At 33.0% G+C, this 27,140-nt stretch overlaps 5 protein-coding genes across 5 annotated transcripts in view; 2 read left to right on the top strand and 3 right to left on the bottom strand.

Annotated features, from left to right (window-relative positions):
* Nucleotides 1-4,055: 4,055 nt before the first annotated feature.
* Nucleotides 4,056-13,723, bottom strand: LOC139093774 (uncharacterized). Its single transcript, XM_070644603.1, has 2 exons — nt 12,634-13,723; nt 4,056-4,141 (listed from the first exon to the last, which is right to left on the bottom strand). The coding sequence occupies exons 1-2, from the start codon at nt 13,721-13,723 to the stop codon at nt 4,056-4,058; spliced, it is 1,176 nt and encodes a 391-aa protein (XP_070500704.1).
* An 867-nt stretch (nt 13,724-14,590) lies between these two features.
* On the top strand, nt 14,591-16,005 carry LOC139093534 (uncharacterized). The gene is made up of 3 exons (XM_070644269.1): nt 14,591-14,724; nt 15,108-15,415; nt 15,553-16,005. The coding sequence occupies exons 1-3, from the start codon at nt 14,631-14,633 to the stop codon at nt 15,709-15,711; spliced, it is 561 nt and encodes a 186-aa protein (XP_070500370.1). The 5' UTR covers nt 14,591-14,630; the 3' UTR covers nt 15,712-16,005.
* A 62-nt stretch (nt 16,006-16,067) lies between these two features.
* Nucleotides 16,068-22,382, bottom strand: Dlg5 (Discs large 5). The gene is made up of 8 exons (XM_070644260.1): nt 21,973-22,382; nt 18,526-21,839; nt 18,246-18,472; nt 17,964-18,183; nt 17,672-17,904; nt 17,395-17,615; nt 17,096-17,315; nt 16,068-16,471 (listed from the first exon to the last, which is right to left on the bottom strand). Exons 1-8 carry the CDS (start codon nt 22,138-22,140, stop codon nt 16,371-16,373), a joined length of 4,704 nt encoding a protein of 1,567 aa, XP_070500361.1. The 5' UTR covers nt 22,141-22,382; the 3' UTR covers nt 16,068-16,370.
* A 266-nt stretch (nt 22,383-22,648) lies between these two features.
* On the bottom strand, nt 22,649-23,248 carry fh (frataxin). Its single transcript, XM_070644602.1, has 2 exons — nt 22,949-23,248; nt 22,649-22,885 (listed from the first exon to the last, which is right to left on the bottom strand). The coding sequence occupies exons 1-2, from the start codon at nt 23,246-23,248 to the stop codon at nt 22,649-22,651; spliced, it is 537 nt and encodes a 178-aa protein (XP_070500703.1).
* Nucleotides 23,249-24,235: 987 nt separating this feature from the next.
* Nucleotides 24,236-27,140, top strand: part of toc (toucan) — a 226,117-nt gene continuing 223,212 nt past the window's right edge. The window contains exon 1 of the mRNA XM_070644259.1: nt 24,236-24,362. Coding sequence (XP_070500360.1) covers nt 24,354-24,362 — 9 coding nt within the window. The 5' untranslated portion in view covers nt 24,236-24,353. The remainder of the gene's footprint in view (nt 24,363-27,140) is intronic.

The raw sequence follows: 27,140 nt of genomic DNA, 5'->3' as shown, positions 1-27,140 counted from the left end.
AATTTACCATACTGTAGGAATTCCTCCAAAATTCCCAATGTCATCAGTTAGTCAGGCTATAGACATCTCAATCAGACATAACTTGATCCCAAAATTCAGCAACAAATTTCAGATTCAACATGAAAAACTCTTACTGGAACCAATAATTTTCATCAAAAAACACCTTCAATTTAATTCCACATACTTTACAAGCAAGACCCAACAAAGTTGCACTACAAATAAAAAAAAAGACAGCAAACTTTAAACTCATAAAATGTTCATGAGACGAAATATTTTGCCATCAATTTATGTGGACGGAGGAAAGAAAGAGGTTCTCATATGTGAAGGCACAAAAATTCTCATAAGCAGTTTCCCCTCATGCATGGTTAAGAGTAGAGTAAAAAAATATTAATATTAACAGAACAAAGTAAATAATAACCAGGCAAAAGCCTCAATTCTGCCATCATGATGTCAAAAATTCAGCTTGTATCTTGCTTGCCTTATTCCTTTTTTCTTGCCATTTAGTAATATTAAAGTCATTTCATATAAATTATTGTTTTGTGCAAATAAAGCAAACACAAAAAAAAATGGAGAAAGAGCCATTGGAACTCCGCTCTCTTTATTATAATTTTTTATACTTTTTTTTTTCGTTGTTGTTCTTGAGGCAGACAAGAAGGAAAAACAACAAAACATAAATTTCATAAATTGGTATGCAAAAAAAAAAAACTAAATAAATATCAAGCAATGAGGGAATGGTGGAGAATGAAATGAAGCAGAAATAGAGGTTTTCGGGTCGGGAGATTTGATTTTTTTTTTTTTGGGATAGAAATTTGCAAAAAAAAACAATGCAAGAAGGAGCCCAAACATATCAAATTAAACATAACTTTTTTTTTTGTAAAATTAGGAATCGAACCTTAATAGATAGCATAGAATTGCGTCTTTTAATATGAACATGTCTTTCTGGATTAAGAATAATTGTCAATGTTAATGAAACAATTTTGATGCTTAATTTACAAAATTTCAGAACTTGCTAATAATACTAACATCCTTACTGGAATCACGCTCTGACTTGAAGCCTAGATTGCTACAAAAGGCTCTCCATCTGACTTTATTGCTGGCTGAAACACAAATTCTCAGTTATGGCATCTTACTGGCATTCCTTTATTACCGACCTACGCCATGTTGCTATTGTAGCTTATTTACTGACTCTATTGCTGACTCTGTAACATAGTTAGGACCAACTCTCTGTTTGCACGTTAAGCTGGCATTCTTTCATTACTGTTCTGCGCTAAGTAGCTTTTGGAGCTCTTGGTCGTCTTTTCTCCAGGAGCCTTTGCTGTTTTACTTACTTCTTACTTATTTCCTCGGCTGTGGCGCATGAGGGCCCATTGCCAAGTGTAGGGAATGTCTGAAGACAGCACTATCCTTCGAAATCTTCTGCCAGACCTTCTGCTAGTCGACTTCCAGCTTTTCAAAAATTCTCGATGAACTCATACTTTTCGCCCAAAAACCAGTCATCCGTAACCCCCAAAAAAGAAAACAAAACAACAAAACCAATTTATTAATAAAGCCTTGTATTATACTTTCCATCTCACTCAGCCCCATTGCCTTGGTGGACATTTTTTTTCTTAAATTAAATTATTTATTAAACGACCTCATCTGGATCTGGATGTCGAAAATTGTAAAATCTTTATCTCAATCTTTTAATCAGAAATGAGATGCATAAGAACGAAATGATATTCAAATGTAGATAGATGCCAAGCATACATACTCAATAAATGAGATGCAATCGGACATCCACTACGAGATGATTTTGATGAGTACCGAGTTTGATGGATGCTAAAAAATTGCAATTTTAATTGAGTGCAGCTTGCTTCTTGTGAATTTATTTTTGATGGCCTTGAATTGATATATTTTTTTTTGGAGGCTTGTGCTAGGCATTGTTGCTTAGAATATGCATGGACATTCATTATTTAAGTCTTTTTGTAGTCATTAGAGTTGCTTAGTATGAATAATTGAAATAATCTTGATGTAGAAATTCCGTTTTTGGTTTAAATAACATGTTCATTTGATTTGGCAGCACGTTTGACTGGCTGCAGTTGTGATATATTGGAAGTTGCTTGTTGTGTCGTTCGTGAGATTGATTTGGAAGAAAAGGGACAGTGGTGGAGCAAGAGGTGAATTATTGTGGTTTAGGAGTAAAAATTGAGGTTTTAGATGGTCTAAGGCATTGATTTAAGGCTGCTTGGAATGTATTAAGTCATTGATTCCTTGCTAATCCGGTGTTTTGAGTCTAGAATCAAAAAAATTCAAATTTTTTATAAAAAAAATTACAAAAGTCCTCGTGTTATTGATCGAGGGACTTAAGCGCATTTTTGTCCCAGCGATCAGTAATTGATTAATAAGTCACTTTCAGACCTCAAAACCAAGATCCAGTAGGATTCAGGTCATTTCCTATCCTACGAAACGAGATCCAGTAGGATCCAGTTCACTTCCAGAACTTCAAAACGAGATCCAGGAGGATCCAGGTCACTTCCAGATCTTAAAACCAAGAACCAGTAAGATCCAGGTCACTTCCAGATCTTAAAAACAAGATCCATATAAAACTTCCACAAATTTAAGAACTTCATCATTTAACGGATTTTCATAATTCAAACCTAATAACGGTCAAAAAAAATTCAAACATTGTTCAGTAAACACTGTTAAAACATCGAAAAACATTGAAGAACACTGTAAAACAATGAAAAAACGTGTTGTTGTTTTTGTTGTTGTAGTATATGAAAATTAAAAATTTGTTAATTATAGTATTTATGTGTTGATTTGAAACTTTTAAATGTCCGGGGCGCCAATAACTTTATGGAATTGATCTTTTAAAACCATTCCGAGCTCTCTACGATGTCTAGATAAAAAGTTTTTAATAGCAGCCGACCGAACGACCGACCGAACAAAGTGTCTTATTAAGCTACCTTTTTGAAAAAAATTTCAAAAATGCGCTAAAAAAGAACTTATTTTATCAAAATTTGAACAAAAATTTCTTAAGAATTCCTTAGGATTCGAACCGTAACTTTCTCAAATATTCCATAAAATTACAAATTTTCTCATAATTAAATTCAACATTTTGATCAATTTAAGTCTCAAAACCACGCACAACACCAACAGCACCTCCAGCATACCACAACATCTACCATCAATTCCCTCACAATTCCATTCCAAAACATGTTAATTCATTGCAATAAAATGAAAAAGAACAAAGCGAAACAAGAATAAGATATTATTAAAAAAAATCCTCATCGATTTGTGCTACTTAATTCATTCCATACGGCATTTATTTTCTCATACAATAATTCATCGACTCATACATGCAAATGAGGCACATACAAGCATGAAGAATATAAATTTTTAAAAAAATGCATAATGAATACATGTCTAGCTATTTATCTATCTAATCCAATAAAAACTAAATGGTGCAAAAAGGGTTCAAACCTCATTTTCATATGCAGATTTCTATTTCCACTGTGTCTGTACAGTTCTTATTATTATATTCCATATGATATTTTTATTCCCGTTCTTCTTATTATTTTTATGGAATTCATTTTCTATTTTTTTTTTCTATTTTCATATGGATGAGGTCGAAATGTAAATAAATAAATATAAATTTATGTATACATAGAATTTCATTTATTTCCATTCTATGAGTTCACTCCATAAGAGTCAAAACGTCAAAAAATACTCGAGTCAATTAATCATTCTCGAATGTGTGTACTTCTTTTGCATATACATACATATGTAGTATGAATAAGTTTATGTGAATAAGTTTTTATGTTGGAGGTTCTAGAGGCTCGATGGAATCGAATGTCATGGAGTTGAACTAGTGTCTAAGATGTATCCTTAGTATGGTGTCTGAGTAGGAATTAGATTAACTTACTTATTTACTTCGTTGGCCATACAGATCAATTATGATCCATGAACTCTATTAGTTTGCGTCTTAAGCTGGTTCTCTCGTTAGCAACCGCTAACCAAGTGCATCACTACTTAGATAGCCCATTGCCGCGCGTTGGGAATGTCTGAAAACAGCTCTATCCTTCGTAACCAAGTGCATTACCATCATTATCGATAGCATCATTCCATGAGTTGTTGTAACGCCCTTGTGATCCCTTGCCGTCTATAAAATCAGATTTAAAGATTAGATTTAGAGCTTCAACAGTTCTCTTAACAACATGTCCAACCAAATGGAGTCTGTTGACCTTAATTCTTTGTTCAATATCCGCTTCTAAGTTAGACTACGGTATGTCTTAATGGAGTATCAAGCCATATATAAGTAAATCTACATTGAATTTATTAAGATCTCTTTGGCTTAGTAAATAAGCCACAGACTGGCTCTATCTGCATCGCTCTTTAAGTAAATACGTGTGTTCAAATCCCATCAAAATCGATGTCCCAATCAATGCATAGAATACTATCAATATGACTAGGATTCGAACTTTGTTAAAGACATTACACTTGAATATTATTCAATCACCTAAAACAGTTGTGGGTAACCGATGTGTCGCGGAAATGCCATAAACTGTATGCCGTGTCCGGTTTCGATCGAAGCTTACATTCAAGGTGTGTCGTGATTGCTGATAGGTTACTCACTACTGATCTAGAGTCTATAATCGCATTCTTTAGTAATAAACACTCAAATAGCTAAATCCTTAGTCCTGTCTACAACTCAAAACTCGAAGTAGACTCAATGCGACTCGACTCCATACAGTTTCACTGAGTCGACTCTTCCATACAAAATCCGAGTTGACTTCGAGCTGTGTCTAAAACCTCACTAGCATTAGGTTCACATCATCCTAGGAACCCCTAATCCCCAACCTTATAGTAAAACTAATCGATGTGTTTCGATCTACTAAATCTTTTTCCTTCTCTCTTGCTAGACTTTTTCATATAAACACACACAGGAACAGAAAACAAAAAAAAAAGAGTAGAGGAACTAGCAGTGTTGTGTGTGGCAAGGCAAGCAGTCAAACTCTATATCTACACATGTACGACTGTACAATTTTACTATATTTAATACATTTATTTAAAAACAGAATGAAGAGACTCTCGGTGCCCATGTGAAATGAATGTAAAACATTAAAGATTTAAGATTGCGTTGTTTTGCGAAGAACTTCTTATGCCTTGCGGCTTCAATATTATTATTATTTTTTTCCCGTCCCCTTGCCTTGCCTTCCTTCTTCTTATTCCTTCCATTCTTTATATTCTCAACTTTAGCTTTTTTGAGATCTTCATTTAATTGCTTATTGCATGGAATAAGTAAATGTGAAATTGTTGTAGGTAGATAGGAATAGATTTGTGGGATTTAAATGTTGAGTATGAAGCTAATTGAGTGACTTTAGGAATTTTTTAACTCATCTTTTGACTTTTTTTTTCTTTAGATTGTGATTTGCAAATTGCTCTTTATTATGAACTTGTTTTGCGATTGTTTAGTTGAGGTTAATTTGTTTGAAGTTCAGTGACTTTATATTTATTTTGTGGATAATGTTGGTTGGGTTGGGATAGCTTCAGAGAAATTATGTGATCTTAATTTTGGAACGTTTGATTTTGAGTTATATGAATGAGTATGATAGAAATATAGAACTAGAATTTAATCAAAAATGCAGATTTGCAGCTGTAGATGATCAATAAACCTAACAGGCAAAGAGACTGCTTTTAGGTATCGTAGTGGTCGTCCTGAAACATTAAAGTATGATCTTTGTATGTTGGAGTAAAATACAGTCGAAAATAACAAGACTGCGCATCAAAATCACAATAAATGCAAGGCTGTGGCTCTTGATGGGACCTTATACAGACCAAGGCATTGACACTCTTCATCTGCATCCGGCCCATACAATCCTTCATCCAGATGAAACGTGTGTCAATGCCTTGATGCAGACAAAACTTAAACACTCATCAGGATCGAATGAGATATTGTGCTGAAAAGTTGATCCAGCGTGATGCTGGCTTGATATCAGCTTTAATTTGAATTTGCATCAAATGCCACCTCGTCCTAGTCAAGTTCTGGTGCCGTTATTCATATACAATTCTAGTCGACTTCGTATTCTGATTATGGCTGTCTTCTAAATCAATGGTGGACAACCTGTGAGCTGCAGCACATTATTGCGCCACCAAAATTGGTTAGAATTGCCATGAAACGTACGCTGTGTACGATTACGATTGAACCTGAATGCGTCATCGTAGGTGCGTCATGAAAAATAAAAGACTGTCCACCGACATTGGTAATGCACTAATAAAGAGAATACAGAAACTCGTATAATTTATATATGGAACTTTGCCATATTATAGAATATCCACCGATAGCTCATTGATAGCAAAGCTCGAACATCGAGGGAAGTGGGCTCGATTTCCACTCGGGATCCGTTGTTCAAAATGTTACATTTGCTCATAGATCTGCTGATGAATAAAGAACTTTTAAATAATTACAAATCCCAACGGAAATTCTAAAATGAGGCAAAAATCAGCAACATTTGCGAAATAGCTTTAAAAGCAAGCAAGCATAACATATTCACAGCATAAAAAACTCCCAATTAAATAGGATTAAATTCCAAATTTCATACAATAAACTATAAAATAACTTTTAATATCAAATAATTTTTATGATTCAATCTCCAGAGATTCAATTCAGAATCAAAAGCTATTAACCCTCAAACATACACTTCAGTTGACAAAAGGACTTAATACAAATACACAGCACATACAAAAAAAATATCATTAAACTTCATAATAGTTTCATAATTTCTTTAAATCCCTCATATTGTTATTGCAATGCACTCTTTCTATCCACATATAGCATATACATGCACGAGAAGCTATAATAATCGATAAAAAAAAGAAGAAGAAGCACAAGAATGAGCACAAGAAAAGAAGAAAGGAACGACGACGAAGAAGCAAAAAAAAAGTATTAACATATTTATATAAGAACTGAACAATGAAAGGAAGGCAACAATCCCTAACGTATGCATCCCCGACAATTGCAATCTCAACAAACTATTTTTTCCCATGTTCAGCACATTTCTTAATTCCATTTGTAAATCGAAATATGAATTTTTCATATCAAGTTGTTCCTCAATGCTCCGCCTTTATGAAATTCATAACGTAAAATAAAAAATGATTTAAAAAAATAAGAAGAAGGAAGGGAAGGAACGGAATATGATTCATTTTTTTATTATTATTTTCATCGCTTCCACAAATGCCATTCGTCGATGTTATTTCAAGTCTCCCCAGTCATGTATTTTAAATATTCATATTTTTTTATTACTCAAAAGTCAGCAACGGAGACAGTCGAACCACGCCTCACGAATGTCAAAAAGGCAACGACTAGCTAGTCATAAATTATTTCTCATTTATTATTATTCACAGCGCGTTATGAATATAGAATATGAAGCACAGCAACAAAAAAAAATGAATTTTGATTCGCGCTCGCGCTTCTCCCTAAAAATATAAAGACAGACTCTGCATCTTCTCTCGTATTTTTGCTTTTGTGTATAGGTTTTATGACTCCATGTGTTGTTGCTTGAACAATTTATTCATCGTCAATTCGTGAAGGGCGAATTTTTATGCTTTATCAATTCCTCTTTTTTTTCAGCGTGTTTGTTTGTTTTTAATTATCATGATATTGTCATGCATTGCTTTTTATTTCGCTCCTTTCCCTTTTTAGCATATGTAAAATGTAAAGATGAGGTACTTTTTGGGTGAATAAATATTTTTTTTTGTTCACTTGTCTGGCTGATATGTGGAGGTATTTTATTGTGTTTTATTTTGACATTCATTCATTCATTTGAAATTTTAGATTTTTTTTGTTTTGTTATTTCAGGTGTTTAATGACTGTTTAGTGACTGAAGCGGCACAATGCGGCGAATTATAGTGTTTGCTACAAAAATGGGTCAATGTCAGCCGTCGCAATGCCGTCAGAGCAATTTTAGTGTCTTATCCCTAAACAGACAATGAGCATATTCACTAAAATGTGCGTACTCATGAGTACACTGAAAGCATACTCCTTGACTGTTCGGTACAGTTAATAGAGCGACGGAACGCTACTCTGCGAAACTTGCTTTACTGTTTAAGCATAACAAGCATTGGTTTGTAGTTCAAGGGCATACCTTTAATCAAGTTCAAGTTTCCGTCTTGAACTGTACTTCTCAAATTTGTTAGAGTCCAATGCAGCAAATCTCATATCTCTTGTAAATTAGAAATCTCGGGATATATTCCCCGGCACGAACTCCTATAGATTTAACAGCTCACTTAGGGGTCACGAAGCATTGTTCGAGTAGCCCTGGTTCATAATTCGAAGAATTCGATGTTGTCCAAGTTACCATTGAACTAATATAATTAAGTATTTTAATATTTAGACCAGTGGTGGACAATTTGTGCACCGCGGTACACTTATGTGACGACAAAATTTTTTGGAAATGTCAAGAACCGTATGCCGTGAGCGGTTCCAGTCAAGGCTTAGCACTTAGGTGAGCCGCGAAAGTTAAAATCTTATATTTCACTTATTAAGACTGTCAAGTTTACAGAATAGCTCTATAGAAATTGTAAATGATGTTCAATTACACAGCTATAAATGCATATTGTGAAACTCATTATGAATGAAACAAAGCAGCTGTGGTGTAGTGATTAGTAAGGCGGTCTCTTTTGCTTAACACCCAGGTTCGATTCCTAGCCATCGTCCTATCCTAAATTTAAAAGAATTTGACTCTCTAAATCAATTAAGCAAACGAGTCAATCAAATAGAAACTTAGAAGCTTAAACCGATTTGTTTAAGGAATCAAGTAATATCTTCAAAACCTAAATTAGCAAACACTTATCCTGACATATGGCATTTAAAAATGCGCCGTCTCAATTTTACTACCCAAACAACCTTAACATTCCCAAACTTATTATCTTGTTCAATCATTTTTTAAATAAATAAAATTTCCACAATTTTCTGTAACAATTTTTTTTATGTGAACAGAAAATTTAAATTTCTTTATCAACTCAATATTTGTTCTTATATTCCTTCCATCCACACTGCCTCACAAAGCTTACTTATTACACAACATGAATGTATTTAACGATGATTTTTGTGTATTTAGTTTTTTTTTTTTTATTTCCTTCTTATTCTTCGCCCTTTTTTTTCGCATACTTAAATTGTACTGCATGTATTTATGTAAAAATGCAATTTTCGATCAATTGAGAGGCGAGCAAGTAAGAAGACATAAGCAACGAACTCGAATTCAATTTGCAGCAGCTATATTGGAACGAATTATTTTCAATTGTTTCGCACTGCATGAGGAGAAGAGAAGATAAAAAAAAATTGATGGAAAATGAAGAAGGAAATTGAAGGAAGTAGAAGAATGAGATATTTACGCGACTAATGCGGGATTTTGTCATTTAGAAATTTATTGAAATTAATTTGAAATTAAAGCTAATGTGAAGTTAGAGATTATGTCTTACACACTTTTAAGGTTATAAATCTATAATTTGAGTTTGGTGATTAAATTGGCAGGTTGAGATTGAGATTTTGAGGTTAGGAATGAAATTATGAAATTGATTGTCAAGATTGCGAGGTTAGAATTGAGGTTTAAGAGTTTACAGTAGTATTTTAAGGTTAGAACTAAAAATTTGGTCAGAATTTTGAGGTTAGAACCTGCATTTTGTGGTTAAGAATAAGAATTTGAGGTTAACATCAGTATTTCAAGGTTAAAACTGAGGTTTTAATAATAGAATCAGATTATTGATATTCGTATTACAATTTGAAGGTTAGGATCAGGATTTTGAAGCTACGTTAAGGATTTTGAGGTTAGGATCAGATTTTTGAGGTTAGGAATAAAAGTTTAGAGTTACAATCAATCAGCATTTTGAGGTAAAGACTTCGATTTTAAGGTTAGGATTAGAATTTTAAGGTTATAATTAAAATTTCGAGGTTATTATTGATATTTTATGGGAAGAAATTATAATTCTAGATTAGGATTGAAATATGAATGTTAGAATTATTATTTTGAGGATAGGATCCAAATTTTTTGGCTAGAATCATTACTTTGAGAATATTGTCAATATTTTGAGATTATCGTAAATATTTCGAAGTTAGATACTATATTTTGAGGTTAGATTTAAACTTTTAAAGTTAGAATCTATTTTTTGAGGACAAAAGCAATATTTTGAGGTTAGAATCTTGTTTTTTAAGTTAAAAATAATATTTTGAGGTTATAATTTTATTTTTGAAGTTAAGATCTGATTTGTAACGTTAACATTTAGTATTTGAGGTTAAATTCAATGCATTAAAGCCTGAGTAAACAATTTATAGTTAGAATCTAATTCTCAATTCAACCTTTTTGTTAAAATTCAAAGAATCAACAATTAACCTGCAATTTTCATTCAAAGTCCGCCAGACTAATTCACAATCCAATCCTAAAAAATCTCCCCAACATAACTAATAGTTACTAAGGTCAGCACAACAACACATTAACCATTCCAGCCATAAAACATTCCAAATGACTGTAAATTGCGTAAATATTCGCAAATCTCATTACTTTAATTTTCATCACCTTTTAAATTCCGTTTCGAAATTCCCCAAACAAAACAAAAAAAAATTCCCTGCAATAAAATTCCCTCCCAAAAAAAAAGTGACGTCAATATTTTTCATAAACAGTTTTAATTTTTCCATTTTTTTTTTCTTCTTTAATAAGACACAATACAGTACGAAATATGTTAATTAATCTCTCAAACAGAGCGTGAAGTGAAATATAAATTCCACATATACAATGCCGGAATAAATCTACAAAAAAAAAAAGAGAAAGAAAAATCGCAAAAAAATAATCTAAATTTGAAAAATTTACAATTTCATAAACAAATGCTACTCATAAATTTATTATCATTACGTTGTGAATTATTTAAGTTGTGCGTCGTGGATCTGGTTTTTGTCTCGAATTTTTCCTAGTTAATTTTTCTTTTTGGTGCTAAATTGAGTCGAGCTTGTTTTATCGGATGTTATTTTTTGTGAAATATAACTACCTAAGCTGTACTATGTGTAGTTGATGGAAAAAATAAATAAACATAATTAAGTTTGGTTAGTGTTTTTCTTACTTGGTGGCTAGAGCGCATTTTTCTTACTTGGTGGTTAAAGCGCATTTTTGACATATTTGAGGTTTCTATAGTTTTGAATTCATTCGACAAGATTAAGTGAATGTAAGAGAAAACAAAACGGAAAGTAGCCTATTCGGCCAGGAAGTTACCGGATTCTGACAGAAAATTAGCCAACCTCACCAAATATGGTGGATAAGCAGATAAATTTGCCAGGAACTAAACGAATCTTAGACACAGAAAACTTTCACCATAAATCAATATTTTGACAGAAAACTGGCGAATTCTGACGAAAAACTGGATACATAGGCCAGAATATTAGCCGATTTTCGTAGAAATTTTAACGATTTTTACAGAAAATTCATTGATTTTTTTTTAAATATAGTACTTATCACAAATAGCATGAAAATTAACGAATTGTGGCAATAATCTGACCGGCTTCCACAAAAATTGACGAATTTTGACAGAAAATTGGCGGATTTTGTCAAAAAAAAAATTAATTTTTTAATCAAATGAGAAAATTCTCACTAAGCCATTCATAGCTCAAATTCCTCAATCCACACAGCCACTTGGTCAAAAATCCATCAAGCAACAAGTCACTCAGCACATTTGGCATCCAAAACAATCTTGATGATTTTCAGTGTGTATTTCATTCCATTCTAATTATCAACATTGCCTACTAAAATTATAGCACGTAATAATTATGAACATTTACAGATGTATTTATGATGATTTACAGCAATGAGATTTATAATGATAATAAATAAGGAAGAAACATTCTCAAATCTGTTAAAATTGAAAATTAAGAAAGTTATTATGTTTATCTTGACTGTTTTTAAAAATAACCTTCGATTGTTATTTATTTGATGCTATGCTGTAAACTGCTTTATCGGTAATGATGGGTGCGATTCAAAATTATCGGTTAAGCTAACGTATTTGAAAAATTTGAATTGAAATAACCGATTTGTTGGTAAAGCTTTGAAGGACTTGATGTAAAAGTTGATGCAGCATATGAAGCACTGTTGAATTAATTTATGTATTGATCCTTCTAACATCAAAGAGAAGGAAAATCATTTCTAGAATGCTCATAAAAGAAGCACCCAAAAAGAGTCCAATAATCCCTCCAACGTGTACTATAAGGAATTTATAAGAAAAATATTTTATAGCATAATGCGCTTAGAATGTACTAGTAGGATTTTGAAGTTTTAATTGATTTGGAACTTTAATTCTTAGAAAGAAAATCGTTTAAAACCAAATGTGATTTTACGTACAAAATGCGCTTTACTTATCAATACGCAAGTTTTCGTATTGATGATGGGTTTATGATGCGCATAATACGAAAATAGAAAACTTGTGCATAAAACGCGCATTATACATAAACATATTGCGTACAATACGGCAAAAATAGAAACTGCATAATTAATGAAAATAGGTTTGTATACATATTGCGCAAAATACGTGAGAATAAAAGTTGCAGCGCCCAATAAACTTGAAATTATGATTATGCGCACTATATACAAAAATCAAAATTCCACTTGATTTACCTACCAATCATATCCAACTTAGAAAACACCACTCGTCTAATATATCTCAAGCTCGGCTTAGCCATGACTTGAATCTTCAAAATCCCAAAAGGTTCATCATCAATTTTTTCAGAATATTCTGCAATATTTGTAATTTCCATTGATGGACAGGATGGAACCAGACATTCCTCAATATGCTTCTTAAAATTCAGCTTAAGAACCTTTGTAAATTCCTCAATGCACTTGAACTTCTCAACATCACACAAATTGATCGCTTTCTTCTTCAGCAGTTCCAAATCACCAATTGGCAATGTACATCCACACTCAGTCAATTCTAATTTGATTTTTTTAAGCTGCACACAGTTAGCAAGACTGTATGGCATGTCAAAGTCCTCAAACTTTTCAAAGGGATATCGACAATTACGTGCTGCAATGCTTTCATGCTTAATATTTTTATCATTAAGAATTTCAATAGTTTTAAGTCCAATAAATGTCTGTGCTTCAGAATTTCTCAAGACAATCGGTTCCATCATTTCACTTGGCGTCTCTTCTGGTGGATGTGTGAACAGTTTGTAGGACCAGAACTTACTCTCAATATACTTGATGACTAAGGAACGTTCAACAGGTTGATTGTTCCTGTATGTCAATGGAAGTCCTTGATAGTCTTCAAGGTTGTCATGCATGCCATTGGCAATGAAGCAAGTTCCGATTTCAGTCTCATGCTTGATGAATATTTTGTCGCATGGAACTTCCTTCTCTAAGAAGGTCACAGACTCCATAAAGTCATTGCATGACTGCGGCAGGAAGTTTTCCTTTAAGTCTGTGATGTTGACCGCATGGATCTTATTAAAGTCCACAAACTCTTCAATTTTGATGCCTTCACTTGGATTGACCCGATTAAGGAACAGTAAGCTCTGGTATGTCCTAATGATGGATATTGGAACTGACTTCTTTGTCACATTTTGGAGATATGACTTGATAGGACTTGTCGCTAATCCTTTATTCAAGCATATTGAGATTCCAGGAAATGCATTAATCCAGTCACGGTAGTTTGTGTCCAAATTTATCGATATCGAGTTCAAGCTTCCAAGTGATGTCTTTAAGATATGAGTCATGAAGAACACAGAAATGGCAATAAATGTTGACCAAAATATCCGAACAAAGCATTTCCTCCACAACTTTGTGTCTTTGTCTAAGGACATGTGCTTGAATCCATGAAGAGTTGTGGATTTAAATAGGAAATTTAGTTTTGATTCCATTTTAAGAATTGGAATATTAAATTTGGTTGACTTAGACTTTATGGTGTTCAGCATATTGAAGTTTTCGGGTCAGAGTTACTTAATAGACTGAATTATTGTCATCGTGATGAATGGGGAATGTCTTAATTATTTTTTATAAATTATTGATACTGAAAAATGGACTTACATGATGTGATGATGGAAACTATTAAAATGTTAGATGTTTTCTAATTGCAGTGAATGAATCAAGTGCAGTTCACACTATAGCATTTGATGTTATCATGATACCCGAGCGACACAATCTGACGAACTGCATTTTTGGCAATTAAAATTGATTAAAATCAGCCATCACAATGCCGGGCATCACAATGCAGGGCATATTCTCGTGCTACCGTTAATACAACGACTGACATGTGCCTTAGTGAATTGGTTGTAATATTCATGAACAGAAGTGTGACCACAAATAACTATTAGATTGAAGAATCTCACAAGTCATCGCAAAAGGGGATATTTGACCAAAGTTCGAGATCGACATACTTGAAATCGACCTAAGTCGACTCGACTCAAATTGACTCGACTTTTTCGAGCGTGTTATCTGATTGTACATTATTTTAATAATCAATTACTTAGATAGAATCTGAGCGTCTGACTATTCCGTGATTTACTCTCATTAACACCTCTAATATGGATTATACTTAATAACCATAAAAACAAACAGATTAAAAAGTTTTTCTATAAATATCAGAAATATTTTCATCTTTGGCTATCATAAAAAGCAACTGAAATGTTTTTAAGCAACATTTCTGTTGTCTTTGCTTGTTTTGCTTGTTTACAGCTAGTCCTAGTGGAAACAAAAGTTGTAATCATATTTTATAATGGTAAGAATGGGATTTTTTGAAAGCTATGAGCTAAAATCTTCTTAGAAAGAGATTTAGGGACTCTCTATAGTGCCTTAACATCGGCGCTTGGTTACTACTCGTCACTTTGTTGGTTGAAAAACTTCACAATAACTTAAAGATGCTCTGATAACATCCAAAGGGCTATTATGATAAAAAAAAATATGCATTGTCACAAAATAGCCCGAGCTGCACAACTTGTTTGAATGAACACTGCAACTTCGTCGTATTAATGATAAAACTTAATGTTGCCTTGATGCATTTGCGCTGATTTGCCATTTTTAGGGCAAAAACTGCTGTTTGTCGGATTAACACACTTATGTAAATCATTTTTAATAACATCGAATCTCATTTATTCCCCACAGAAATCAACGATTGTGAAGACTTCTGCAAAGGTGACGAGTGCTTCGACTTCTATGACTTGTCAACTATGAAAATCATATCCGATGAAGAAGATGAGACTGTTGCGTATCTAAATGGAACTTGGAAATTCAACACTGACGTTAAAAGTCCTGAAAAAGCATTAGCATGGGCTGAAAAGAGACATGGATCAAAATGGAGCACAGAAGCTTTTTATCGTCGCTACAACGATGCTTGTGAAGGTTTTAGGAATCCATTAGATCCTGTTTATTTGTTTTTTAAGGGTAAACAGGGATGTCCACATAAGAAAGGGGTGAGTTTTGATGGATTTAGAAGCAGAGCTCGAAATTGATCTTTAAAAGACAAAGAGTATGCTTTAATGGTACCTAAAAGTCAAGTCGATTTTGAGCTCTATTTCCAAGTATTGATAAATCATAATTTTTTTTGCAGGACTCAATTTCATGGAACATGCACAAAATGGTCTTCCCACCCACAATTGCTGCTTCCTTTGTTGGTGAATGGCGCGCAAATATTGCTGTTGAGCGCGTTATAGACGGAAAATTGAGAAAGCAATGCAAATTCTTTCGATATGACATCCATGATGAATGAAGACTGTCATTGATGTCAGAGTTGTAAAACAGGCTCCTGTAACAGACAAAAACCGTACAAATTCTTGATAATTTGTTTTTGTAAGAAAAACCGTTTTTGTCTGTCACAGGTGCCTGTTTTGCAACTCTGATTGATGTCAACCTGATGATCACAATTTACGGAACCTAAAAGCACAAGCGTCAATTTGATTCCTGTGTTTCGATGTAAAAAGTCACCATCTTTTTCTCTTTTTTATTTTGTGTAAATCTTGATTTACAAAAATTTGTTAAAAAATATGTAAAAAAATTTCCAATTAAGCTCAACTTTTACATGATTTTTTTGTATGTAATGAAGCAAATAGCATTAAAAACTATAAAAAAATGTGCAGAATATCAATAAAAAAAAAATGCTTGTAAAAATGATAAAATTGACTGTAAATAAGGGAAGGATGGAAATTAATCTAAATGACTGACAATTAGTTAACATTTTACTACATCAACAAAGAAATATGAAAGTAATGAGCTGATTAATCAGTAATAATAATAATAATAATAATAATAATTATCATAAAATTCCTAATGTAGTTTCTGTATGCAGGAAGACATTCATATTTTTATATATTGCTCAGCAGTTACTTAATAATGATCCTTGCGGTTGTTTTTAAAACATTTATGGCTTCCTTAGTTTGGAACTGGAACCCATAAAATCTTTTTCTGTTCAATATCGACTGCTGTTTTGATTTGCGTACTCATGTGAGTGATGTTCACGCCTTGAATCACGACTGGAATTGAGAAATGTAATTGATTAGTACTCAAATTGATTTGGAGTCATTCATGATGAATAAATGAATATATCCTTTAACCGATCTTTTCCCATAACTGGCCTTATCCCTAGACTAATCTTATCATTTATACTGATCGTATCCTTTAACTGATCTTATCCACAATCTAATACAGTGTTTTTAACTCATTGTTTTCCTTAACTGATCTTCTCCTAATGGATGGTCTCATCATAATACTAAACCTTTCGCAAAACTGAACATATCCTTTAACTGATCTGTACTATTCAATGTACTGATCTTTTCCTTCAAACTGTCTATATCCCTTAACTGATCTTATCATTTATATTGATGAGATTTCAAAATTATAATGTGCATTTAACTGATCGTATCCCTCAGTTGACTTATCCTAATGCATAATCTCTTGATACAGCTAAGCCTATCATTAAACTGAACTTATCCTTTAACTGATATTATCCAATGTACTGATCTTATCCTTTCTCATCCTTTAATTGATCTTATCCTCAAACCAATATTGTGTTTTGAACTGATCTTGTCCCTAAAAGCCATTCCCAACCCACATTATACCTAAATCCTCTAAAACCACATCCATTCACAATTACTCACCAGAAATATATTGTCTATACTCTGATTCCAATTTCAAGGCATGCTCATACATTTCCTTAGCCTGTTTAGCTGAAAATTTATCACTTCCATAGCGTGAATCCTTAATTTCTTTAATTTGTTTCGCAGACTTAAATTTAAGTAGTAAGACAATCGGGTAGATTTGATTTCGATGAAGTCGTTCCACAGCTGATAGGTTTACATCCAATATGCAATGTGATTCCTGGAAAATGAAAGGAAGTAATGTTAAGTTAATGCTCAGATTCCTCAAGCATCAGCAAGCGTCAATCCACCCATCATACCTTATTATCCTTAGCTGCTTCCAACGAGACGCATTCGAACATACTTCCACGACGTCGATACTCAATAATTTGATTACTATTGAGTCTCATTTCTATTTCCTCTTTGCTGCATTTCATTTGATTGACGATGCAACGATGGAACTGCTCCGGGAAGTCATTTGTTAATTTATCCACAACCCATTCACTTAAAGCTCCTATAACAAGAACAGGACGATATAGATCTGCAATTTAAGAGTACATTAAGCTATAGTTCCTTGAAATGAGATTAGTTCCTTACAGTCCAGACGTTCAACACGCTGATAGCCAACAAGATTATCCTCATTTACGGATGCCTCTAAATACAAGCTTAAATGCGTATTGCTGAAGCTTGCTAGTTCCTTTGAATCTCTTGATGAACCTCTTTGTGGCTTTATTCTCTTAAAAAATGATCGACGATATGATGTTGAGCTTCTACGATTCGATTGTGCATCTTCAGATACTTCACCATTCAGACGTAAATCCTCTTCAACTCTGAAAGTAAATTTTGGGAATATTAAGACATGATCAAATCATTTAAATGATCTACATACTTCATTTGACTCGGAATGATGCCACATTGTACACGACATCCATATTCGTCAAGTTTCCAGGCACGCCATTGTCCTGAAACTCCACGGAACATTGTGTTATCGACATAAAGTACATCTTCCTTAGCAAACGACAGTTCAGCTTCATTTGATTCCGCATTTCGGTCAAAATTGACACGGATGTAGAATGAGTCGCCAGGCACGTCCTTAATTTGATTAAATTCTGGAAGGAAATGACAAAAAATTAGTTGTCGGTCAATAAATCATGACTATTAAGTTACTCACTATGGACATTATACTGCACAAGTGCTGTAACCTTATCAGCAGGCTTAGCAAGTTCAAATGCAACATATTCAGCAGTTGCTCGTCTCAAATCTGTTCCATTATATTCTAAAATTTGATCACCGACACGAAGACCAGCCTGGTCAGCTAATGAGTCCTTTTGGACACTGTGAATGAAGATGCCATAGGCATTTCCGCCGAGTAGACTGACGCCCAAGTTTGGATTTTTCCTAAAATTTGAGAATTAAGCTTCAATCCTTAGACTTCAAAAGTTGTCACTTACCTAGTCTCAATATAAACAATTCTAGGCTGTTCCTTCCCTAACGTATTAGAATTCCCAGCCATCATATTATGCAGCTGATTAGATCCAGATGATGAGACAATCGACGGTGCCTTAACTTGCAATGGCGGTGACATAATTGTATTACGATGACTCTTAATGGTTCCAGTAGAATGTGATGATTCAGGTGGTGGAACCGATGACATTCGTTTACTCGACGACTGAACAGAGTCTGTAGATATAACAGATCGAGTAGCTTTTGGAGAATTTTGAGGTGTGGAATCTTCAGATCGTGATACATTCTCATCACTCGTACTCAGTTCCTCATACTTTTCTGGATTATATTGAACCAGCATTGTTATTGAATTTCCGCATTGCCTTAAGAATTTAGCTGCTAAATCATAAGTAGCTGAACGCATATTAATGCCACAGAACTCCAGCAATTGATCGCCAACTTGTAGACCCACTTGACTTGCAATTGAATTTTCACCGACATGTGATACGAATATTCCGCGATTTTTACGACATCTTATACTTATGCCGAGTGGCTTCTCACTTTTTTCAATATCCACACGACGTTTCTCACCAATATTTGGCATATAGCCTTTACCATACGGTGGCATTGAGTTCCTCTTATTAATATTTATATTCCTTCCTGGTTTGATGATTTGGATCTGAAATGTTGGCATTGGCGATGATCGGTCGGGTGTGCTACAATAATCCAGTGAGTTGTTACTTATCTTTATTGGTTTTGACCTCTCAATTGGTCCTGTAAAACCCGGCAATCCAACCTGATTTGGTGGCATTTTTACTGTCTTTACTTTCCTTGGAAATGTTCCACTTTCTTGATACATTCCACTGCTGTTACTCCATGGTTGAAATGCAGACATCTCTTCACGTGACAACTGTGCACGTGCCTTAGTCGATGAATATGAATAGTCCACAGACGAGTGCTGTGAATTATGCAGTGAAGCTAAATTATGATCATGACTAGGCGAGGACAGTAGAACGTCATTTGGTGGAAATAGAAGTGGACTCAAATGACGATATGGACTTCCTTGTACACGACCAATTGATGGTGCACGTAAATGTGATGGCAATGTTCCAATACTTGCATTATTAAGTGAGTCCTGTTGCGAAACACCACCAGAACTGCTTAAATTGTCAACATCTGACATGTTGTCGTACTTATTACTCACATAATTATTTAAATATCGATTAAGCTTCTGTGACGTATAGTCCATCCCATCGTCTTTAAGTGACGAATGATTTAATGGACTTTTTGATATTTGTGTCGATTCAATGCTGCTGCTTTTTATCGGCACAAATGTATTCGGAAAGAAATGAGGTTTTGGCGGTGTATTTGACAAATTGAGACTAAGTCGATTATGGAAATTCTTATTGCTTGATGATGATGATGGCTCGTATATTGTGTGCATATAAATTGGACTTTTTGCACCGATTGTTGATCTCGGTGGAATTACATTACAATTATTGCGAGTAAAATGATGTGATTTTGTAACAATGTTGGATTCATGTGACGGTACGAGGGGTTTTGGAGGTTGAAAGAGTGTATCGACAGCCTTTTGCTGCTCGGCTGACATTTTCTCCGTCAGTGACTCTTTACGATCATCTTTATTTGGCTGATCATCAGTCGATATTAAATACAAACGCGGTCGTTCCTTTTTCTTATTAAATACTACAGTTCCTGAATGAGATTTTCCACTATCATGTAGTGCCATAGCTGCTCGTGGCCAACTCTTTGCTATATTTTTCTTATGTTTACTCTTTTTAGACTTTTCTTGTGCGACATCAAGTGAATCTTGACTATCAAGAACGGAATCAAGTACAGCAATTGCATCATTCTCCTGATTCTCTTTATTCGTATTGGATATTGCATCACGTAACTTTTGGAACATATTTTTCGGTGTAAATTTACTTGATGATTTCGATGAGTTTGGTGACGATGAGCTAATACTTGTATTAATCATCGAATTGTCTTGTTCCTGTACTTGCGGTGGTGGTGGAATGAATGGAACAATTGGCAAGAAACTTGTCATCTCAATACTTCGCTTTAAATCACCATGATCAGTTTGTGTACTTTGATTTGTCATACGACTCCATCCTTTATTAAGGGACAATCCATCATTAATTTGTCCACTTTTAAGTATCTTTAGTGAAAGTTTCTCATTGTTTTTAATATTCATCATGATCTGATTAAATTCATTAATATTTTTAATACCCTCGACTGATTTTTCATTAATTTGTAGCACGCGATCACCGACACTCATAAACGGTTCATAATAAGCTGCTGAATTACTTTCAATATTTGCAATAAAAACACCATTTTCAAATAATATTCCATGATTTCCATTATTTAGTTGTAATTGGACATTGTAGATGCCTTTAAGAATCGATTTTGTTCGCTTAACGATCATCTTGCATGTTGGTGAGCTCGTACGGATGTGCTTGATGAGCATACGTTGCGATAATGTTGAACAATCGACACCATTAATGTACTGTATACAGTCATTTGCCTGTATTTTACCATAAAATACTGAATTTGGCTCCACGTAAAGCACACGTGGATAATAACTATTTCCATTGTAGTCAGACGTTTCATTTGCAAAATCAAAGTTAATTCCAATATTTGGATTGATCATCATATGACCTCCCACATCTATTTCAATTTCCTCAATGTCATTACGCTGCTTCTTGTGTAGATCATGTGAATCGGATATCTTCTTTACATTACTTAATATCTCAATTTTCTCATTCAATTGCTCAATCTTTTTAAATGCTTCATCCTTATCGCGTATTGCTGCCAGTAATTTGGACGTTGCTGTATCACGTTCCTTTCTCAATTCATCACACAAATTTCGCACCGAATCACGCTCTTGGACAATTTTTTCACGCTCTTGAATCGCCCAATCGCGTCGACCTTTTGCAATTTCTGATTCTTGTACAGCTTTTGCAACCTCTGAGTTGACCTTCTCGAGTAGTTTCTTTAACTTTTCAATCTCTTGATTTGCCACTTCTAAACTCAAGAATGTCATTTTATCCTTACTACTGTACAGATCATCATTTGAATGTAGAAATTCACTACGACTTCTCATCACATCCAATTTTTGTCTTAGTGCTTCACATTCTTTAGCAAAATCATCTCTGGATTTGAGAACTTTATCGACTTCCTTACGTAATGACTCATTTTTATCTGATAGACTTTGATTCTCCTTCAAGACGGTGCCACGTTCCGATAATACTTGAGCGACTTCATATTCTGTTTCTGTAAGTTGCTGTTTTAATTCATTTCGTTCCTAAAAAAGAGGCAAGAGCAGACAGAAGATGAAAAAAAAAGATCAAATTGCAAAAAGAAATAAGCGAGTGAGTGAGAAAAGAAATGATCATTAATTAAATAGCTCAATTAGAGATGCTAATTACTTGACTTACTTTCGTCAGTTCTTCGCATAGCTTTAAATATTTCATTGGTTCTTGCATGCGAGAATTTAACTGCTCCCTAAGGGCACTATTGTGTGCAAGAACATCACGATATTTCTCATTTATGAATTCCAGCTCCAATGAATGAGCACAAACGGTCGAGTCACAACTTCTGGACATTTTCTAAACTAAATTTTTTTTTTTTTAAATATTTGACAAAAATTTCTATTTTTTTTGCTCGAAAGGCACTTTAATGTTGAATTTTTGCGATAAATAATCACAAAAATGTCTATCTAACTACTTCATTGTAGGTTTGGGATGATAAGGTCACTTTTTATGGTAAAATTTAGCACTTTTTAGCTAAATAAATAAATGAAATTAACAAAATTATGAAAATTTTTGAAATAAAAATAAGCGAGTATGAGAATATTGCTATGTACGGACTGTTGAAAGCGATTTTCGAATCTTATTGGAACTGCTTTTGCCGTATGTTGAAGTTGATTTGAAATTATTTAACATCCAGCGCTGGATCTTGTTTATTCAAATTAAAACCTTACAATTTCTATCAAAAAATTGTATGGTTCTCTGAAAATTATAAGGTTTTCAGCATTACTTCCTATTTTCAGACATCCAGTCATTCATTCAACTTCAACTCCTGGCCATTTATCTACAACAACTATAACTTTATTTACATTTTCTTCAAACTCATAAAATCAACTGGAACGGACATAATTTTTTCTAGCTCTTGTTGCAATAGAGCATGTAATGAGATTCCGTCATGCTTGTATATCCAATCGCCGTTGATCCAGTCATATCTCTTTGGTCCGGATGTTGGTGAACTTAGCCAGATTTGTCTATTTGGTGTTTGTCTGTTTATAACGTATGTACCAAAGCCATCTCCTAATTTTACTGTAAGTACACCGTCCTGTAACGGAATCAAAAATTTATAGCACCTTACTGGATCTTTTAAAGGAATTAATTAACTTACAGAATAATTCACATCAGCGTTTGATAATTTACTGTCAGACTCAACAATTTCGTCGAAATATTCAGTCAATGACTCAAGAGTCTGTGTACAGATCGGCTCAAAGGTTGACAAGTCCAGTTGCTGCGCTTCCGATGAATAATCAGGCGATTTCGAAAATACAGTACACAAATTTCTTGTTGTTGAAACTAAATTGATATTTTGATGAAATCTAATTATTGCTGGAACTGCTCTTGATATTTGCACGACTCTTAATAGCCTAATATTTCTTATCAGCATCCGCGAAGGTTGTGTTATATTCATTTTACTGCTTAATTTTAGATAAAATTATTTGTGTCACTAAATTTCGTAGAATGTAAACAAAAATTGTTGTTGTAATTTTCTTTACTTACTATTTTGACGGCGATTGTTGTTTTGTGGATTATGGTAAGGCACTTGAGATTGATGGTGAATTAATTGCTGTTTAATTAGGCTTAGAATGTGAGATAATTAATTAATTTTAGCTGGAAAGGGAGAATTCTTAGACGAATATTTCCTGCCCCTGGTTTTTACCGGGATTTTTGACTATTTTTTGACCGTTAGAACAAGAATCCCGGTAAGATTATAAAACCGTTGGAAAAAAACTCCATGGAATTGATTTAATGATAATTTACATGTTAATAAGCAATCCAGACAATCCAATAATCATCAAAAATCAAAGAGAATTCAAAATCAAAGCCAACTGACACAAAACAACACACCGATTAATGGATAAACAAAAGATAAAAATCATAAACATTCACATAATGCGCATGTGCTGCATAATTCACATTTATTTCCATGAATGAAATCGTCAAAGAGAAAAAAAAAAATGAGAAACACTTGCTGTACATGTAAAGTTATTTTCTCTCAATATTATTTGCCATTTCAATTTCGCGTGAGACTTCAAAGACGTTAGTCGTGTTTCCGTGTTTATTTCGCGTCTAGTCGATGGTGCAATTTTTTTTGGTCAAATTAATATAAAAAGTGGATATATGTATTTATGTATTAAATGATAATAAATAATAAAATAAATATGAAATAAAAAAAAAATTTTGTGAATTATTTATTAAAGATAAAGGAAAAATAAGAAGTTTGTTCAAGTGTGGCATGTGTAGCAATTAAAAAAAAAATATAAAGTATAAAGGTAGAAGGGAAAATAATCAATAAAAAAAGATAAAGCAAAAAAAAATTATTAATAATTTAAAAAATATAATAATCATTAATTAAGTGTAATTAGGTGTGTGTTAGTGTAAAAATCTTTACTTTTTTTGGATATAATCATCATCACAACAGTTTAATCTACCATTTAATCTACTCTATATCTATATATTTATAAACAACGAAGGAATAAATTGTAACGTAAAATTAAGATCGAGAAGCATTAAAAATGTCAAAGGTATGTGTAACTGATTCTCTATTTCCTCGACCCAACAAAAGAACCAAAACAAATGTGGTGTCTTTAGTCAGGCATTGATGTGCTTTTTTTGAGTGATTTTATTCGGATTTAATTGATTTGATTCAGTTTAAATTAATTGATGGATTTAACGGTCTTTTTTAATTTGAATTTTTTGTTATGTGACATCAGATTTGAATTCTTTTTGTTGGAAATTGGTCAATAAAGACTACTTTAAAGCTGATTTTTTTTAATCAAAATGGACTTTAAAGCTATGCAGGCTTATAAGTGCAAATTTTCAAAATGACAAGTGCATTTGAGTATCAAACAAAGCTTCTGTAGACAAGATAGCAAAACTGTCATTTGAAATTCAAATATTGAAAACTCAAAATTCAGTTGAAAATTCAAATCTCAAAATTTAGTTGAAATTTCAAATTTAAAAATTCCATTGAAAATTCAAATCTCAAAATTCAGTTGAAAAATTCAAACCTCAAAACTTCGTTAAAAAATTCAAATCTTAAAATTCAGTTAAAAAATCAAAATTTCGCAAAAAAGTTAAGAATTTAAAATCCCAAAGTCCGTTATAGACTCATAATTTTGAATTCCGGTACTTGTCTCTTACAATTTTTGTAAACCATCAAAGATAAGATGAAAATTCAGTAACAATTCAAAATTCTACAATCTATTGGAAATTAAGTCACTAAAAATTCATAGAAAATTCAAAAATCTAAAATTCGTTAAAATTTTACTAAAAAAACAGTCGAAAAAATTCAAAATTCTAAAATCCGTTGAAAACTAAGTCATTAAAAATCTATTAAAAATTCAAAATTCCAAAATCAGTTAAATTTTATTCAAAAATTCAAAATTTTCAAAAATTCAAAATTTTCAACAATTCAAAATTAAAATATCCGTTAAACTCCACAAAAACAAATCAAGTCATTATCTCCAATAAAATCACCTAAAATCAGTCAATGCCTTCAACTCGAAAATATTTTTCCACTCGATTTTAATAACATTCGTGAAACTCGTGAAATAGAACTGAATTCTTTCTGCATATAAATATATATTATTGCGACTTCATGTCTTCATGTTCTTATTTTTTTACACTCTTTTGTGTCTCTCTCTCTCCGTATCCATCGTCACCACATTCATCTCTGTACGTTTTATTTTGGCGCTATTTTGACTCCCATCTAGACTGGAGAAGAATTGATTGCATAAGATTTTATTTTTTCATCTTCTTTATTCTCCGTCGTCTCTTACTTTACATATTTTATCGCATTCGTTCCAAAAAAAATTATGTCTTGGGCAAATGAAGCGAAAGTAAAAAAAAATCCAATTGTTTACTTTCAATAAGCTTGAAAATTTAGATCACATATTGAGACATAATGGAAGTGAAATGCTCTTAATTTTTAATTCTATATCTATACATTTATTGATGACCATCCCATGGTGATATCTCATATTACCATTACGTTCGCACCCATGAAACGCAAGTGTGATATTTCATTCAATAAATGTTGAAGGGGAACTGCTGTGGAGCATTTTTATTATTTGTTAGGAATATATGCTGTGATTTTTGAGTGGAAATGTATGGGAAAATTCTATTGTTTTGGAGTCTAATTTTGATAATTGGGGCACATTTTGAGGTTATAAAATTTTTCATTAATTTAGTTCAAGTTTATTTAGAAGTGAAAGTGATTGAAAAGTTATTAAGTGATGGTAGTGAATTGGAAATGTTCTGTATTGCTGTAACTAAGGTTGAAGTCAAATTGTAATGATATACTTCACAAGTGTTAGCAGAAAAAAAATCATACAAATTTTAAATCGGTTTTTAGCGAAACAGAATAAGCAGCAGAAAAGTGGAAATGGTCTAAATGTTTAGGAAGTCAGTCATCTACTCAAAGGTTTTGGGTTCGATCCCAGGGGAATGTCTAGTTTAAATTTTAGCGTGCTTTTTCATTGTCTCTAAAAAATTAGTGAACCAGATCGAATCTAAAGGTCGAGTTAGATTCTCTTGGTCGTTAAGCTATTGGTTCGAATCCCTGGAGTATTAACAATACTTCTGGCAATGAGTAAGAGATCCAGTTTTTTGGTGGGAATCGAACCCAACCTCTTTGCAAAGAGAAATGTTGAAAATTTGGTGTTTGGTCTTTAACTAATCCACAAAATAGACATGAACCATTCAGTTGCTGATCCCACTACATAGCCTAATGCAGACTCTTCCTTTTTTGTTCTCAAAATAAAGCAAAAGAAAATGAATTTAAATAACAATAATCATAAATTGTTCATCCAAAAAGTCACAAAAAAATCTCTAAGGATTTAAATTTAAATTTCCATAAATTTTTCGCTTAAAATACTGTTCATCATCCTTAACAATTCCCCAATGCCTTCATACACATAAAAAAATCAATATTCTTAAAAAATCTTCATCTTATTTTCATGTCATGCTGTAGAATTAAGTGTGTAGGAAGAGAATAATAAGAAACTTTTAATTGCTATTTTTGATAAATATTATGATTGTTAATAAGTGATAAGAAGTACAGCCTTAAAGGCATTACAGCTTCAAATAAATATGTAATTCCTTCCGATACACAAAATTTTTGAAGATGTGCTGAATATAACCGGGTTAGAGATCAAATATTTGAGAACACAAAATTAATAAATATCGATTTTATGTCTTTGAAATTTGACTATTTAGAGGCTGAATATGAGGAAGAGATTGATAGCTAGTCATAAATGTTCTCTTTCGACCCATACGTGAATATGGATTTTTTCGGAAGC

Source organism: Chironomus tepperi, unplaced genomic scaffold (assembly GCF_022539635.2).
Source record: "Chironomus tepperi strain 1889 unplaced genomic scaffold, CSIRO-AGI_Ctep_v1 contig_337, whole genome shotgun sequence".
NCBI classification, from domain to species: domain Eukaryota; kingdom Metazoa; phylum Arthropoda; class Insecta; order Diptera; family Chironomidae; genus Chironomus; species Chironomus tepperi.
This window is presented reverse-complemented; position numbering and strand designations above follow the sequence as displayed.

Coding starts and splice junctions, on each gene's coding strand:
- LOC139093774 (XM_070644603.1), bottom strand. CDS start 13,723: ATGACTCATATCTTAAAGACATCACTTGGAAGCTTGAACTCGATATCG. Junction 4,142..12,633: donor TTCTAAGTTGGATATGATTG/GTAGGTAAATCA, acceptor CTGATTTTATAG/ACGGCAAGGGATCACAAGGG.
- LOC139093534 (XM_070644269.1), top strand. CDS start 14,631: ATGTTTTTAAGCAACATTTCTGTTGTCTTTGCTTGTTTTGCTTGTTTA. Junction 14,725..15,107: donor TGTAATCATATTTTATAATG/GTAAGAATGGGA, acceptor TATTCCCCACAG/AAATCAACGATTGTGAAGAC. Junction 15,416..15,552: donor GATGTCCACATAAGAAAGGG/GTGAGTTTTGAT, acceptor TTTTTTTTGCAG/GACTCAATTTCATGGAACAT.
- Dlg5 (XM_070644260.1), bottom strand. CDS start 22,140: ATGTCCAGAAGTTGTGACTCGACCGTTTGTGCTCATTCATTGGAGCTG. Junction 21,840..21,972: donor TATGCGAAGAACTGACGAAA/GTAAGTCAAGTA, acceptor CCTCTTTTTTAG/GAACGAAATGAATTAAAACA. Junction 17,616..17,671: donor GCGTGTTGAACGTCTGGACT/GTAAGGAACTAA, acceptor CTTAAATTGCAG/ATCTATATCGTCCTGTTCTT.
- fh (XM_070644602.1), bottom strand. CDS start 23,248: ATGAATATAACACAACCTTCGCGGATGCTGATAAGAAATATTAGGCTA. Junction 22,886..22,948: donor ACGCTGATGTGAATTATTCT/GTAAGTTAATTA, acceptor ATTCCGTTACAG/GACGGTGTACTTACAGTAAA.